This window comes from Panthera tigris, chromosome B1 (genome assembly GCF_018350195.1).
Source record: "Panthera tigris isolate Pti1 chromosome B1, P.tigris_Pti1_mat1.1, whole genome shotgun sequence".
NCBI lineage: Eukaryota > Metazoa > Chordata > Mammalia > Carnivora > Felidae > Panthera > Panthera tigris.
In genome coordinates, this window is record NC_056663.1 from 58,787,101 (window position 1) to 58,802,033 (window position 14,933).

General features: G+C 35.1%; 1 protein-coding gene across 7 annotated transcripts in view; it reads left to right on the forward strand.

Moving 5' to 3' along the window:
- Positions 1-14,933, forward strand: part of NEK1 (NIMA related kinase 1) — a 215,972-nt gene that overhangs the window by 67,838 nt on the left and 133,201 nt on the right. For all 7 annotated transcript variants that reach the window (XM_042983644.1, XM_042983645.1, XM_042983649.1 and 4 more), the window contains exons 13-17: positions 169-228; positions 482-541; positions 636-683; positions 846-920; positions 6,222-6,385. In XM_042983644.1, coding sequence (XP_042839578.1) covers positions 169-228; positions 482-541; positions 636-683; positions 846-920; positions 6,222-6,385 — 407 coding nt within the window. The remainder of the gene's footprint in view (positions 1-168; positions 229-481; positions 542-635; positions 684-845; positions 921-6,221; positions 6,386-14,933) is intronic.

Here is a 14,933-nt window from a genome sequence, read left to right on the forward strand (position 1 = left end):
AGTGTTGAAGTTCCCTACTGTTGTATTACTCTAGGGATAATATATTTTGAAACAGAGTCATGGCAGTATTGACTACCTTTTTCTTATTTTGAATTTCCTTAAATTTGAATTTTTTCAAATGAGTACCTCAAAATCCTTATCTAATTTGTAGTTTTACTTTTTGTCCAGGCCCATCAAATTCCAGTGAAGAAAGTGAATCCTGGAGAAGAAAGGAGGAAAATGTTTGAGGTATAAAGACATCTGTCTGCTTATTTTAAAGCTTTGCAAAAACAATTATAAGAAAAGAAACAAAATCTTATAAAACCTCCAAACCTTTCCTCCTTATTTCTTTCAAACAGAAACCTTTAACTTTAATTCTTTTTTTTTTTTTTTCTCCCTAATCTCTCTGGGCATACCTCTACTATTGGTGCACTAACTTTCCTTATGAAACCAGAAAAAAGTAGCAATTATTTTTGATGAAACTGTTCTTTTTTTATTTAAGGAAGCAGCAAGAAAGAGAAGGTTGGAATTTATTGAAAAAGAAAAGAAACAAAAGGATCAGGTAGTTTTTTTGCTTTTATTTTTCTTCCCTTGCCAAGTTGTAGATGATAATAGTTTTAAAAGCTCTAAGACGTTTGTCTTTAAAATTGTTACAGATTAGTTTAATGAAGGCTGAACAGATGAAAAGACAGGAAAAGGAAAGGGTAAGAATAATCCATTTTTCTTGGTACGTTCCACCTCCTCCTCACACACTTACTTTTTTTTCCAAAGGAATACACTGATTTCCATTGTATTAGTAAATGTATTTCATGTACTTTATATTAAATACTTGAAATTGTGTTTTGTTTGTTTCTTTTCCCCAAAAGTTGGAGAGAATAAATAGGGCCAGGGAGCAAGGATGGAGAAACGTGCTAAGTGCTGGTGGAAGTGGTGAAGTAAAGGTAGGCATTTGATATCAGTATGGTTACACTATTGCAGTGTTTTCTCCAGTTTCACCATGCTCTTTGAAATGTATATAATCGGCTTTTTTCGTGGGGAAAGGATTAACTTCATACCTAAAATTCTTCTTCTATTATGAATTCTTAGTTTTCCTGCATGTACTTCATATATAACTTGTATTGATAACTAATATCTGGCACAGTTAAAATTGCTTAAAAAGTTTGGTGTGGAGGCTATGATATACCTTTTTTTCCAGAAGAATCTTTTTTAAATCAAATAAAGTTTGTCACACCTCTGCCTTAAATCCTTCTGTTGCTTCATCTAGCCTTAAGGATTAAGTTTTCATAAGATCCTTGTTACTCTGGCCCCTGCCAGTCTTTCCAAGCTCATCTCCATCCCTTCCCTACCACACACTGTGTGCTCAAGTGAGGCTGAACTAAAGACCATATTTTGTAGTTTCCTTATTCTGTGTAGTCTGCCTGATTTCTGTCTTTGTACTGTGTTTCTTTTTACTTGATAGCATGCCTCCCTGCCTCCTCACTCTCACTCCAACATCCAACCATTTACCTAGGTAACAAATTACCTAGCTAGCCAGTTACCTAAGTATGTTAATTCAAACATTTCTTTTGGGTAGATCCATACTATATAACAAATAGCAAGTTACTTTTCTGAGACTTCTTCATTTAAAAATAAAGAAAAAATTCAAGAATAATGCCTGGAGTGTGATTAGCAAGGATTCATAGGTTAACTTCTTGTTTCTTTCTTTGTTGTGCTTATCTGAATCCTATATCTCCTCTTTTGCTCTTGTAGCATTCTTTACATATCTATGATAGGCCAAATTCTAAGATGGCCCTCCAAATTTCTGATTCCTAGTGTAGATACCTTGTATTCCCTCCCCTTACGTGTGGGTGGAACCTGTGAATATTGTGGTGTTATAGCTCCATTGATTAGGTTATGTTACATGGTAAACGGTAATAGGATAGTCACTCCTTGACTATCAAATTGACATTTGATGAGATTCCTTCATAGAAGACTAGAGAGGAGAAGAAAGTCTGAGAGACATGCTTCTGCTGGCCTGGAAAAAAAAGCATTCACATGGCAGGGAAGTATAGGTGGCCTTTAGGAGTTGATAGTGGCCTCTGGCTAACAGCTAGCAAGAAAGTGGTGACCTTAGCTATTACAGCCACAAGGAAGCGAATTCTGCCAGGAACTAGTGAACTTGGAAGAGGATCCTGAGCTTCAGATGAGAATTGTCCTGGCTGACACCTTGATTGCTTCCTTGTGAGATCCTGAGCAGGGGACCCAGCTAACTAAGTCCAGACTCGTGAGCCAGGGAAACAGTGAGATAATAAATGGGTATTGTCTGAAACTACTAAGTTTGTAGTGATTTGTTACACAGCAATGAAAAACGGATAAACTTTTTTTCCTCAGTATTATAATTTTAACATATGTTACCCAGTCAACTTTTAGTTAACGATGTTATTTAGGTGCCCAATAGAGTTATCAAATTGACTTGATTACCATTTTTACTTCTTTTCTCCAAAAGTTGTGATTTGAATAAAAGTTTTATGTAGATATGTGTGTTCTGTCCTGGTTTTCTTGATTTTTCATATTACATATTAATTCAATAAGTTTTTCTAATTCTGTATTAATATATTACAGGTTGTAGTAATATAATTTTATCTTTAAAATTATACTTTACCATTTTTGTACTGCACTATCTACTTTACTGTGAAGTAGAATTTCTGAATGATAAGGAATGACTCCGAATTCAGCCCATTCTAAAATGACTAACTCTGTATCTTACCCAGTTGGAAAGCAAAACTTAACAGTTGAAGTGTGGGCCCTCACATTTTGTCAAGCATTTTATATCAAGTCCATGACTAGTGTTGAGAATTTGATTATTTTCTCTTTTCCTTTTGAATATATCTTCTGATATGCAATAAAATATCTTTTTTCCTGTGATGTTTAATATTTAATCCTAAAGTCCTATCAATGTTGTTTGATAACTGATTGAGACAGTTTTTCAACAGTATTAGATAGTATGTATTTAATAGGTTTCTGCTTTACTTTGTAAATTTCTATGATGCTTTCATTAAGGATTAATAAAATTATTTCCCATGACTTAAAGCAAATTCTGTTAGTTTCTGTACTTATTTCCCATGGGGTTTTAAATATTTAACTTCTTAGGCTGTTTGATTCCTGTGCAGGTGATAAGGACCTGGAGGCTCAGTATAATGTCAGTCAACTTAAAGAGATCCCTTAAATAAAGATAAAACAGAAACTAAAGGGTATATTTCAAAATTAATACTATTATTATAAACTGCTAAATAATAAGGCATTATTCACAGTATAAATAATCAGTTGTCTTTGATTATTTACTATCTGTAAAATCTGGGACTTACTGCTTCATCCATATCTGATTTATCTCTTATGAATGTGTTTTTTTTTTAATTAGGAAATGTTCCACATACATAGTTTCATCATATGGTAATCATAATGTGTAAGAGGCATATCAGTGGTTTGAAAATATATTGCAGGAAAAACACATTGGAATATTACTCAGCAATAAAAATGAATAGCCTGTTAATACACGCAACAACATGGATCAATCAAAAACATTATAATGAGTTAAAGAAGCCAGACAGAAGAGTACATATTATAGGATTTCATTTATATGAAATTATAGAAAAGGCAGTCTAGTCTATAACAGAGAGCAGATCAGTGGTTGTTAGAATGAGGGGACATTGACTGCAAAGGAACAAAGATCATTTAGGGTGACGGATATGCTTTTGATTGTGGTAGTGGTTATACAAGTGTATATATTTGTCAAAACTCATTAACATATGCTTATAATTAGGGAAGAAGGTGATTTTTGAAAGACAATATTGCATCAGTATTCTAGTACAGTATTTTCAGCATTGTTTTCAATATAAACATCTTCAGAGATGTTAGCATACTTTTCATTTTTGCTAAAGAGAAACATTAGAAGACTCAAATTCAGGTCAAGGTGATATTAGCACTAGACTAAACTCAGAGAGTAGCCAATCTCATAGGAGATACAACTGCCTTTTATCAGAATTCTGATTCTGATTCTTGCCTTGGGATGCACTTTTGAAGATATGTGTAAGGACTGCTTTAATGGAGTTTCCTGCCTAATTAGTTATCTTCCTATTTCTGACAACTTTCATCTCTTGCTACTCAAACATCTTATCTGTAGTCATCTTAAGCTGGTTTTTAAAAAAATCATGCTTTCTTATAATGTATGCAACTTACCGTGTCAAAATGTTGACACAAGTTTTATCTCAGTGGGTACACTGAAATTTTTTGTTATTTGATTCCAGTAGTTTTCTTTGCATCATTTCTTTGCCAGATTTCTTCCTTCAGAAATTATCGCTTAGAAGTTCTTCTTTTACTTTACTTGTCAGTGTTCTGACTTCTATTCTCATCACTTCACACACAAGAAAGGTTTTTATTTTTTTAACTGTTTTTTTTTTTTTTTTCAATGCGAGAGAATGTGTACACTCACACTCACGCCTGAGCGGAGAAGGGTGAGACGGAGAGAGAATCTTAATCTTAACCAGTGTGGGGCGGCTCCATCCCATGACCCTGGGATCATGACCTGAGCTTAAATCAAGAGTCGGTCACTCAACCGACTGAGCCATCCAGGCGCCCCCAAAACAGGTTTTTATTTATTAAAAAAAATTTTTTTTAATGTTTATTTATTTTTGAGAGAGACAGAATGCGAGTGGGTCAGGGCAGAGAGAGAGGGAGACACAGAATCCGAAGCAGGCTCCAGGCTCTGAGCTGTCAGCACAGAGCCTGATGTGGGGCCCGAACTCACAAGCCATCAGATCATGACCTGAGCTGAAGTCTGACGCTCAACTGACTGAGCCACCGAGGCACCCCCAAAATGGGTTTTTAAATGCTACCACTCAGCTTTAGTCCTTTGAGTTTTATTTTCAGTATTGACCTCTGCATTTCCTCTTGGTAGTGAAATTTTTTCACGATGACTTATGCAGCATTACACATTTACTTTTAACTCTTATCCTTGTCTGACATCTGTTTTCTGAGTTTTCCACATGCTTAAGTTCTTATGTCTCAGTGGTTGTGGCCTTATAAATCTGCCCTTACCCTGTGTTATTGCTGTAGAGAATCCACAAGTCCCTCCCCTTTTTCACTAATTGCCTTTCTTTGCTCCTAGGTTTGTGGCTTGGTGTCAGTGTAGTAAGCCTTCTGATTAGTTCCTCTACCTTCTTCTCTCTCCCATTCCTCTTTATCATGCATAATATGACTCACCTTCTTAAAAACAGTTTTGGTATTCTACACCTGTCAGAAAATTTATAAATGCTTTCTGTTGTTGTTTATTATATGAACTCAAACACCCAGGCTTGATAGCAGTTAGAGATACCAGCCTCTTGTGACTGATGCCTGCCTTCTAATCCTATTTGTTTGCATACTTCCTTCCTCCTCCTGCTGTCAACACTCAAATATTATACATACATAGCTCATTTTTACTTTAGTACTCTGGCTCATATTGAATCATTTAATCTCTCTGTTGTATTGCTTTCAAGGCTGGATTGAACAGTATCTTTCTCCAGTGCCATTTTTTTTTTTTTTTTTGAGGAATTTTTACTTCTGCTAAGCTTTTTCTATTTTGTGAAAGTCAGTTTCAGTGCTTAACTACTTTAAAGTGTGCCTGCTACCATTGATTTACCACAGGCAGGAAATCGTTTTCTAGTTTTGTGCTTTGTTTCCCAACGTGTTTATAAACTGATTAAGGATAGATAAAATGTTTTGCTGTATTTTACATCTAGACTATGTTTCAGTGGTGTTTATGTCTTTACTGTTTGTTGAGGGATTTGAGATCTATTAAATGCCATATGTAAATGTTTTTGTTAAGTATACTTTTGAGTGTTATAAAAGTGGGCTCTACCTTACATATAAGCTATACATATTTTAAACTTAATAGAATGGTACCATAAAATGTGTACTAGAAACTTGTTTCAAAACTTATTAAGACCAGACTTTTCAATATTTATGTAACTTTAATGGCTTTTTATATTTTTGTTTGTTAAATTATGCTTTATTCTTAGTAACAAGGTATGCTACTTTTTGATTGTCAATGGTTATAACACAGTAGGAAAACATTTTGCTTTAAGCTGTATGTTTACTAATATGTTCAAATTAGGTAATTGCTTTTTAAAAGTCAAGTGTTGAAATAATTTTTTTCTTTTGAAGGTAGTACAGATCTTTTGGGTCTTATGAGATAAACGTGTGAGAGCTGTTTGTTTAATTCCTAGGCTCCCTTTTTTGGCAGTGGAGGGGCTGTGGCTCCATCACCTTTTTCTTCTAGAGGACAGTATGAACATTATCATGCTATTTTTGATCAAATGCAACAGCAAAGAGCAGAAGATAATCAAACTAAATGGAAAGGAGAAATATATGGCCGAAGACATCCAGAAAGGTATGGCTATGTTCTGCAGAAGTTGCTTATACTTTGCTTCAGAGAAAAAATAAAAGTCATTGTGATGTGGAAGATTGTTGGGGTTTGGAGCCAAAGGCCAAGAAAGAATTCTTGAGAAGTCTTCCGTAAGAAGAGTTGGTTTTATTAAAGCACGGGAATAGGACCCCTGGGCAGAAAAAGCTCCCTTGGGATTGTGAGGAGAGATTGATTACATACCTGGAAGTTGGAGGAGGTAAAGGCAAGGGGAGGTTTCCAAAAGGATTTTCATACGTTAAGGAAGACTTATAGAATACTGAAGCCCTAGCTATTGTGAAGCTAAAGTTGTTTTCCCCTCTAGCAAAGCATTAACATTAATGGGGGGTGGGAGAGAGGGGAAAGTGAGTGATGGGCATTGAGGAGGGCACTTGTTGGGATGAGCACTGGGTGTTGTATGGAAACCAATTTGACAATAAATTTCATATAAAAAAAAAGTCAGTTGGGAGTTCATGGAGGAATGTCCTACTCTGCCTGTCTCAAGTATTTGTCAGTGGGCTGCAGGTTATAAGGAAATTTAATTTTATCTATCATTTCCTTCTGCCTATGTTTCCCACACCAACTGTGCATGTTTATCTACAGAGGAATTTCACCTGGACTACATCTAGGATTTCCTAATGGGGCTATAGGTCATCACCATTTCCCAAATCCTGATGCTATTAGAAAATCTTTGAAAAGATTGAAGATTGTATCTAAACATGCCAATACAAACAGGCTGAACTATGATGATCCATAAATTCATCCTCATGTGTAATTTTGTTTTATGTCATGTATAGCTTAGTACTTATACTTTTCATATGTTTTCTGTATTGATTACACAGAATATGTCTTTGCCTTTTAGATGCAGTAATTTTCTTAGGTACAAATTTGGCCTTTGACTGCATGTGGCAAACATGCAGCTTTTTCATTTCAGCCTAATTTTTGTAGCTTATTTATATGTTATAGTCTGAGCATATGTAAAAGAACATGTGATAACTTTGAGCCAACATATGGTTGTAATAATTTCACCCACTTGCTTTAAATAAATCTGAATATATTTAAATGGAATCACACTTTATGCAAAATTCCAAAGTATGCTTTTTTTGTCTTTTTTTTCCCATATCACTTAGAATCCCACTTTTTTCTCTTTGTTGTTTGTGCTTGTTTTCTCTTTATATTCATCTCTGATTTATGGCTCTCTGTGATCCTGTTCATCAGATTTTTCTTTTTCATCCATTGAATTAACTTAATATGATAGCAGTCAGTAATTTTAATTTGCATGATTCCTTTTGTCTTAAGAATGCACACATGTTTATGGGGCATCTTGGTGGTTCACTCAGTTAAGCATCTGGCCCTTGGTTTCGGGTCAGGTCATGATCTCGCAGTTTGTGAGTTCAAGCCCCATATTGGGCTCTGTGCTGACAGCATGGAGCCTGTTTGGGATTCTCTCTCTCTCTCTCTCTCTCTCTCTCTCTCTCTGCTTTTCCCCTACACATGCTTATACACAAAGGATCTCTCTCTCTCTCTCTCTCACTCTCTCTCCCTCCCAAAATAAATAAATAAACTTAAAAAGATGCATATGTGTTTCCTTAGATATTCCCATTTCTTCTATAAAATGTCTGGTTAAAAAGGAGCAGATACTGGGGCACTTGGGTGGCATAGTCAGTTAAGCATCAGCTCTTCGGCTCGACTCAGGTCATGATCTCACGGTTTGTGAGCTCGAGTGCTGCATCAGGCTTTGTGCTAATGCTGTGGAGCCTGCTTGTGATTTTGTCTCTCCCTCTCTGTGCCCCTCCCCAGCTTGTGCTTGCTCTGTCTCTCAAAATAAATAAATAAACTTTAAAAAATGTAAAAAAAAAAAGTAGAACACGTATATAAAAAAGCAGATACCATTTTGTGAAAATTTAGTTATATTGCCTTCTTCTTGTCATCTTAAGGAGAATCCTTTCAAATGTAATAAAAACCTTTATGATCCCTCCCCCCATTATAGAAGATGATTTAAATGTAGGTGAGCAGAGGTAAATAATTGAGGTGAATATAAATTAATTTTATGAATTATATACACTAGCCTGAAGTATTAAGCTAATTGTAGATTCTGTTTTTGAGAGAGGAAGGCTACTTACCGACTCACAAATATGCATTTTTTTTTTTTTATGAAATGAGAAAGCAAATTTTGTTCATGGCTTTTATCCTGTGGTGTTATTTATCTTTATAGTATAAAATTTGGCTTTATTTAGTTTTATATTAATCAAATCTAAAATAAATATGTATAGTATGATATAGAAAATGTTGGGGTTCTGAGCTGATGGCTAAGAAAGAATTGTTGAGACATCTTCAGTGTAAAAAGGTGGTTTTATTAAAATATGGAAATAGGACCTATGAGCAGAAAGATCTGCACTGGGGTTGTGACAAGTGGGATTAGGAATAGTGTAAATCTAAGGTATTTTGGAAACAAGGTTTCTAGCACCTTGAGGGGGGTAGCTGATGTTAGGAAAAGGTCATTTATTAGTGTTTAGTAAAAACTCAGTCATGAGACCTTTCAGATTTATATCAGGGGGCCATAAGCTTAGAGTATGATTGCCAACATATATGTTGGGAGGGTGGTTGAGATAAAAAGTTTCCAAAGGAATTTTTATATGTTAAAGTAGACTTACAGGATCCTGGAGGTCAGGATAATGTTAAGCTAAGATTGCCTTTCACCCTTAGCAAAGTGTCATCATCAAGGCAGCTGAGTTCCTAGAGGAATGTAACTCTGCCTGTTTCAAGGACTTGTCAATGGACTATAAGCTGTAAGGAAATTTAATTTTTCATTTGCCTTTGTTTCCCACATGATAGTATAAAGAAAATAGAGAAAACTATGTTATGTTTCTTCACACTGTTCATCTTCCACAATGTTTCTTGATTCTGCATACTTGGAATGACAAATTGCACTATATTGGGCCATTGGCATCAAATTCCTATTATAACCTTGAAATGTTTGCATATATTTGAGTTTCAAATTGTCTTAAATGGCTCTGTTTCTCAGTTGCCTTTTCCAATATACCACATCTTCCATTCAATCTTTGTTTTGCATTAGATATATTTTCACTATTTTAATTTTCAGTTTTTAAATAATTTGTGGTTATAAGATCATTTTTATTTCATTTGTGTCAACTCTGTTGGCTTAGTGGTATTCAAATAAATAGTATGCATTTTCTTATGTTGCATGAATTTATTGTTATTATTGATGGTAGGTATTATTGAACTCTTATTGTATATCAACTTGTATTTATTCATTACAGCAACCCTATGGATTAGTTATTATTCTTTTAGTAAAAATGAAGAAATTAGAATTTATAGAGATTTAAAACTTATGCATGGTCAGGCAGCTAGTAAGTGGTAGAGTTCGGATTTAAACTAAATCCATCTGACTGTAGAATTCTTCTTAAACACTTTGTTATGAAGATACTACTCAAGATACTACTAGTGAATAAGGTAAAAAGTTATTGCTTTGGTTGGTTATAAAGTTTTAAAATATTGGGTTAACATTAAAGATGATGCCAAGGATTGCATGAAGTTTCATATATACTCAGTGAATTTATTTTGGTTGTGTTTGAAGATATGGAAAACAGAAGAATTGGCAGACAACCAAAGATCATCAAGTATCATATAATTTTCAAAAAACATAGTCTATATACTAGACCAGTTTTCTTCGTGTTGATCCCTGGCAAGGTTAAAAGTGATGCCTGCAAACATCTTAGGAGGAAGTGGCAATCACTTGGACAAAGTATAAATTCACACAGAATATATTATGTCAAATTTTTTTGTTTTGTTTTGTTTTTTAGAATTATAGGCTAGAACTTTAGTTCTCAAACTGTGTGGTGAGGCAAACTGGAGCATCATAGTGCCATGGATATTTTATAATTTTGAAGGGAAACACAACTACATCTGTTGGACAAAGCACAGACCACTACTCAAACAGTTTGGTAGTAATTAATTAGTAAATAGAACTACTAGGTATTTCTGTTGGTCTAGAAGCATTGTGAAAAAATTAGATACCTCGTAGAGTAGATAAACCAAAGCAATTGTTGCCAGGGTGTCTCAATGTAGATAAGGTGAAGAAATAGAAATAAAGATTGTTAGGTGGATTAGTAACTGGTTAAAGAATTATATGCAGAGGCTGCCGGTTGGTATTTTCATGTCATCCAAATAAAAATATGTAGAAGCTTGTCCTCCTCAAACTAATCTTCATTTTTAAGGGGTGCATTAAAAAACATTTAAAGGATACAGTCATCACATTTCCAGAAGATGTAAAGTGGAAAGAAATAGTAAATGTGTGGTACGATTGATCAGGAAACAAAATAATCTCAGTAGACCATAGCTACTATGAACCTGAATTAGATATAATTTAACAGGAATAAATTTGATGAACTTTTGAGTCTTAAAAATTACCTGATCAAAAAATTTGTACCTAGAAAAAAAAATTTATACCTAGAAAAGGTTTATAAATAGCACACATTGAGAGAAATTGAGCTAGTGACCCTTCCTTGGCCCCTGGATCAAATAATAGCCTTTAAATGGCCTACAAGGTCTCATAGAGGCCTGTGTACTCCTTATTTTTGTGCTCCCTCTTTCTGTACTTCTGGGGGTGGAGAAGTAAAAGACATGTGTTTTCTCATCCTTGTTCCTTTGCATCTCCTGCTTCCTCTGCCTAGCATGACTTTGCCTCTGCCCATTTTGCCTGGTTAATGCCTATTAATTATTCTGGCTTTCGTTTAGATTGGCATTTATTTACTAGCTAAATAAAATAAAATAAAATAAAATAAAATAAAATAAAATAGAGGACCTGCTTGAGGAATTCTACTACCTTTTAATTTTGCCAAGTTCATTTTAAAAAATTTATCAGCCCTAATTCCATCCTTTGATAAAAGAATGGACATTTTGATGTGAAAAATGTAGATTGATGCCATCTTAGAATATAGATTATCCTTTTGGATTAAATAAATTTGGATTTGTAGAAAATATGTAGTCATTTCTTTATATTGTTGACAACTATTAAAAATTAGTGATAGAATACCACTGCTCAGAGAATGAACACTCGCTAGTCACAACTGCTGTTCTGAGCCTGAATTACTTGGTCCTTTGGGGTGCTCTCACATCTTGACATATGCGTCTGTATAGTAGAAATAGGCCTGTATGAAGAGGTCTCGAGCCTGAGTTGAGCATCTCCTCCCTTGGTCATTGCTTGGATGGTTGCAGGGGGAGCTTTTTGGGCATCCTTCATCTCTCTCACCATTACTTTTGCATCTAATACTATCATCTCAAGTTTTTTTTTATTTGTACATATTAATGCAATCGGGTCTCAACAAAACCTTGCCTTTGTCTCACAATAGGGTAGCTTTACAGCTCCCCCCCCCCTTTTTTTAGTGTGTTGATTTTACAGTTTAATACTGAGTTGTCCAATTTATTTCTTTTAATTTCAGATCCTGTAGAGGATATATTCACAATAGGTTAAATTAGGGGAAAAGAAGCAAGTTTAAACATATTTCAAAGATTTGCTTCTCTCTTGCAAACTCCTTGTAAATGAAAAAGAAAAATAATAGAAAAGCCTTCAAGCTGGTATAATTGTGCTATAAGAATTTAAATGCCCTTATTTTTGGGGACACCTGGGTGGCTCAGTTGGTTGAGTGTCTGGCTCTTGATTTCAGCTCAGGTCATGATCTTGCAGTTTGTGAGATCAAGGCTTGCATCGAACTAGGGATTCTCCCTTTCTCTCTCCCCTCCCCTGCTCATGTGCTCTCTCTTTCAAAATAAATAAACTTAAAAAAACAAAGGCCGTTATCTTTTTTCTTTTTCTTTTTCTTTCTTTCTTTTTTCTTTTCTTTTCTTGTCTTTGCCCTTATCTTTTATAGCTAGTCATCATTGGTAAGGAGAAGATTTAACTACTGTGTGTGTGATATTCTCCTAATTCCATGCTTACTAATACCCAGTGTCTCATATTTACATATATATCCTATTACATGGATCAACAACTTTTACTCCTCCCTCATACTTAAGCTGTTGTCTTTGCCCCTCAATGTTTTGCTTTACTCAAAGGCATTTACTCCTTTTTGTCCTTGTTATCCTCAAGTCCCCCTTTAATACTGCTTCCTTTGCTTAGTTCAGAGCTGCTCACATATTTCCTGTTTTAAAAATACTAGAAGCTAACCATCTTGTCACATCCCTTTTATAGGATTCTTAACCAAACATTCATCCCTCTTTTCTCCCCTGTTTGCTCATGGGAAAAGGAAAGTCACAAGTGGCTTTTTTGTCTTGCCTTTCTGCTTGCCGAAGTGATACAGGTGTTTTGGAAAAACTGAAGTATAGGAGGGTTTTAGGAAGCAGGAATGGAAATCACTACTCCTGTCTACAGAGGCAGTTACTGTAAAGACTTTGATCTTTTTTTCTTGCACTTTTTCTTCATATATTTTTCCTTAGTCACTGGAGATCAAGTCATGTATACAAATTTGTATCTGGTGGGGTTTTTTTTAATCTAACATTTTTTACTATAACATTTTCCCATGCTGAAATCATTTGCAAGGGAATTTTGATGTCTGTAAGATTCCAGTGCCTGAATTACCATAATTTATCCATCGTTTGTAATTTTTCACTTTTTTGGAATATTTTTTGCCAAACTTTATGTTTCTCATTTCTGTATAATGGAATCTTAGAAGGGCAGTTAGTGGGTTAAAGGAGTTGGTCAGTTATGTTCTTGGTAAAGATCCTAGAAATAAACATTAATACATTTATCAAATTTATTTAACTAGATGCATTTATTAACTAAATATTATTAAATTTCTGGCTGGAAAAACTACCAATTTATGTTCATTCTAACAGTATATGATGGTGCCCCTTCCAGTACCAGTAGCTTTTTAAGAGCTGAAGTGTTTTTTTGTTTTGTTTTTTAATGTTTATTTATTTATTTTAGAGAGAGGAAGAGAGAAAGAGGAGCGCCAGTGAGCCAGTGGGGGGGGGGGGGTGGGCAGAGAGCGAGAGGGAGAGAGAGAATCCCAAGCAGGTTCTGTGCTGGCAGCACAGAGCCCGACACAGGACTCGAACTCAAGAACTGTGAGATTATGACCTGAGCCAAAACCAAGAGTCAGATGCTTAACCAACTGAGCCACCCAGGTGCCCCAAGAAGTTTTCTTTTTTAAATGTTTACTTTTGAGAGAGAGAGAGAGAGAGCACAAAGAGAGGAGGGACAGAGAGATAGAGGGACAGAGGATCAGAAGCATGCTCTGTGCTGACAGCAGAGAGCCTGACGCTGGGCTCAAACTCACAAATCGTGAGATCATGACCTGAGACGAAGTCAGACGCTCAACTGACTGAGCCACCCAGGCACGCCAAGAAGTTTTTAAAATATATAAAATTAAAGTAGTAGAGGAGTTGAAGTTTTCACTGTATTCTATACTGGTTACACAAAAGGGTATTGACACACTAGATACCTATAAAAATAGTGATTTGTAAGGATAACGATAATAAAAATAGGAGCTAATATTTAATTGGACACTTCCTTCCAGGACCAATTTCAAGTAATTTACATATATAGTGAATTCTTATTACTTATTGATTGTGTGTTTGTGAATTAGACTACTTGCTAAAATTTATGCATAACCCCACAATCAATACTCCCAGTGCTTTCATGGTCATTCATGGACACGCACAGAGCAGCAAAAAATTTGAGGCACCCAATGCACGTATTCCAAGCTGAGGTTGAAAAGACAATGTTCTGCTTTCTTGTTTCAGCACTCATACACAAATGTGTTTTTTGTGTTGTATTCACATTTTTTTTTTTACACTTGTGTGCATATTCTTGATGATTTCACTGTTTAAAATGGCCCTCAAACACAGTGTTGAAGTGTTGTCTGGTGTTCCTATGTGCAGAAAGGTTATGATGTGCCTTGTGGAGGAATTATTTGTGTCAAATGAGCTTTGCTCCAATGTGAGTTATAGTGTTATTGGCTGAGAATTCAGGCTATATACATTGAATAAAGTATCTTTAAATAGAAACACACGTAAAACAATATCAATCCATTGTCAAAGATGTTGTAATAAGAGGCTAGCAGGAACATAACCCTGTATTTCTCCTAGGGGATAATGATTCAGTATTCTCTACTAAAGTACTCATGGTGACTTTTTAGAACATAACTACTATGAATAATGGCAAGTGCCTATGGTATTTACTTATTTATTTATCACCAGTGCTATGGAGCAGGTATTATTATTCTCCCTATTTTACAGATGGAGAAATTGAGGCACTGCATAAACAAATAATATGTTAGAGGCCACATAACTGTTTATTAGTAAAAGTAGCATTTGAAAGTGGACAGTTTGTTTCCAGAGTTCACTCATTTAACTGTTGTGCCATGTTGACTTTAGTGAGGATTATTTATTAGGAAAATTAAAGGAGCTGGGAGAATCCAGCCACCATTAAAGAAAGTATACTTAAAGGAGGAAGCTTGGAAGAATTGGATGGCTTTTCACGTAGAAGAAGAATCAGACTTATTTATATATTTCC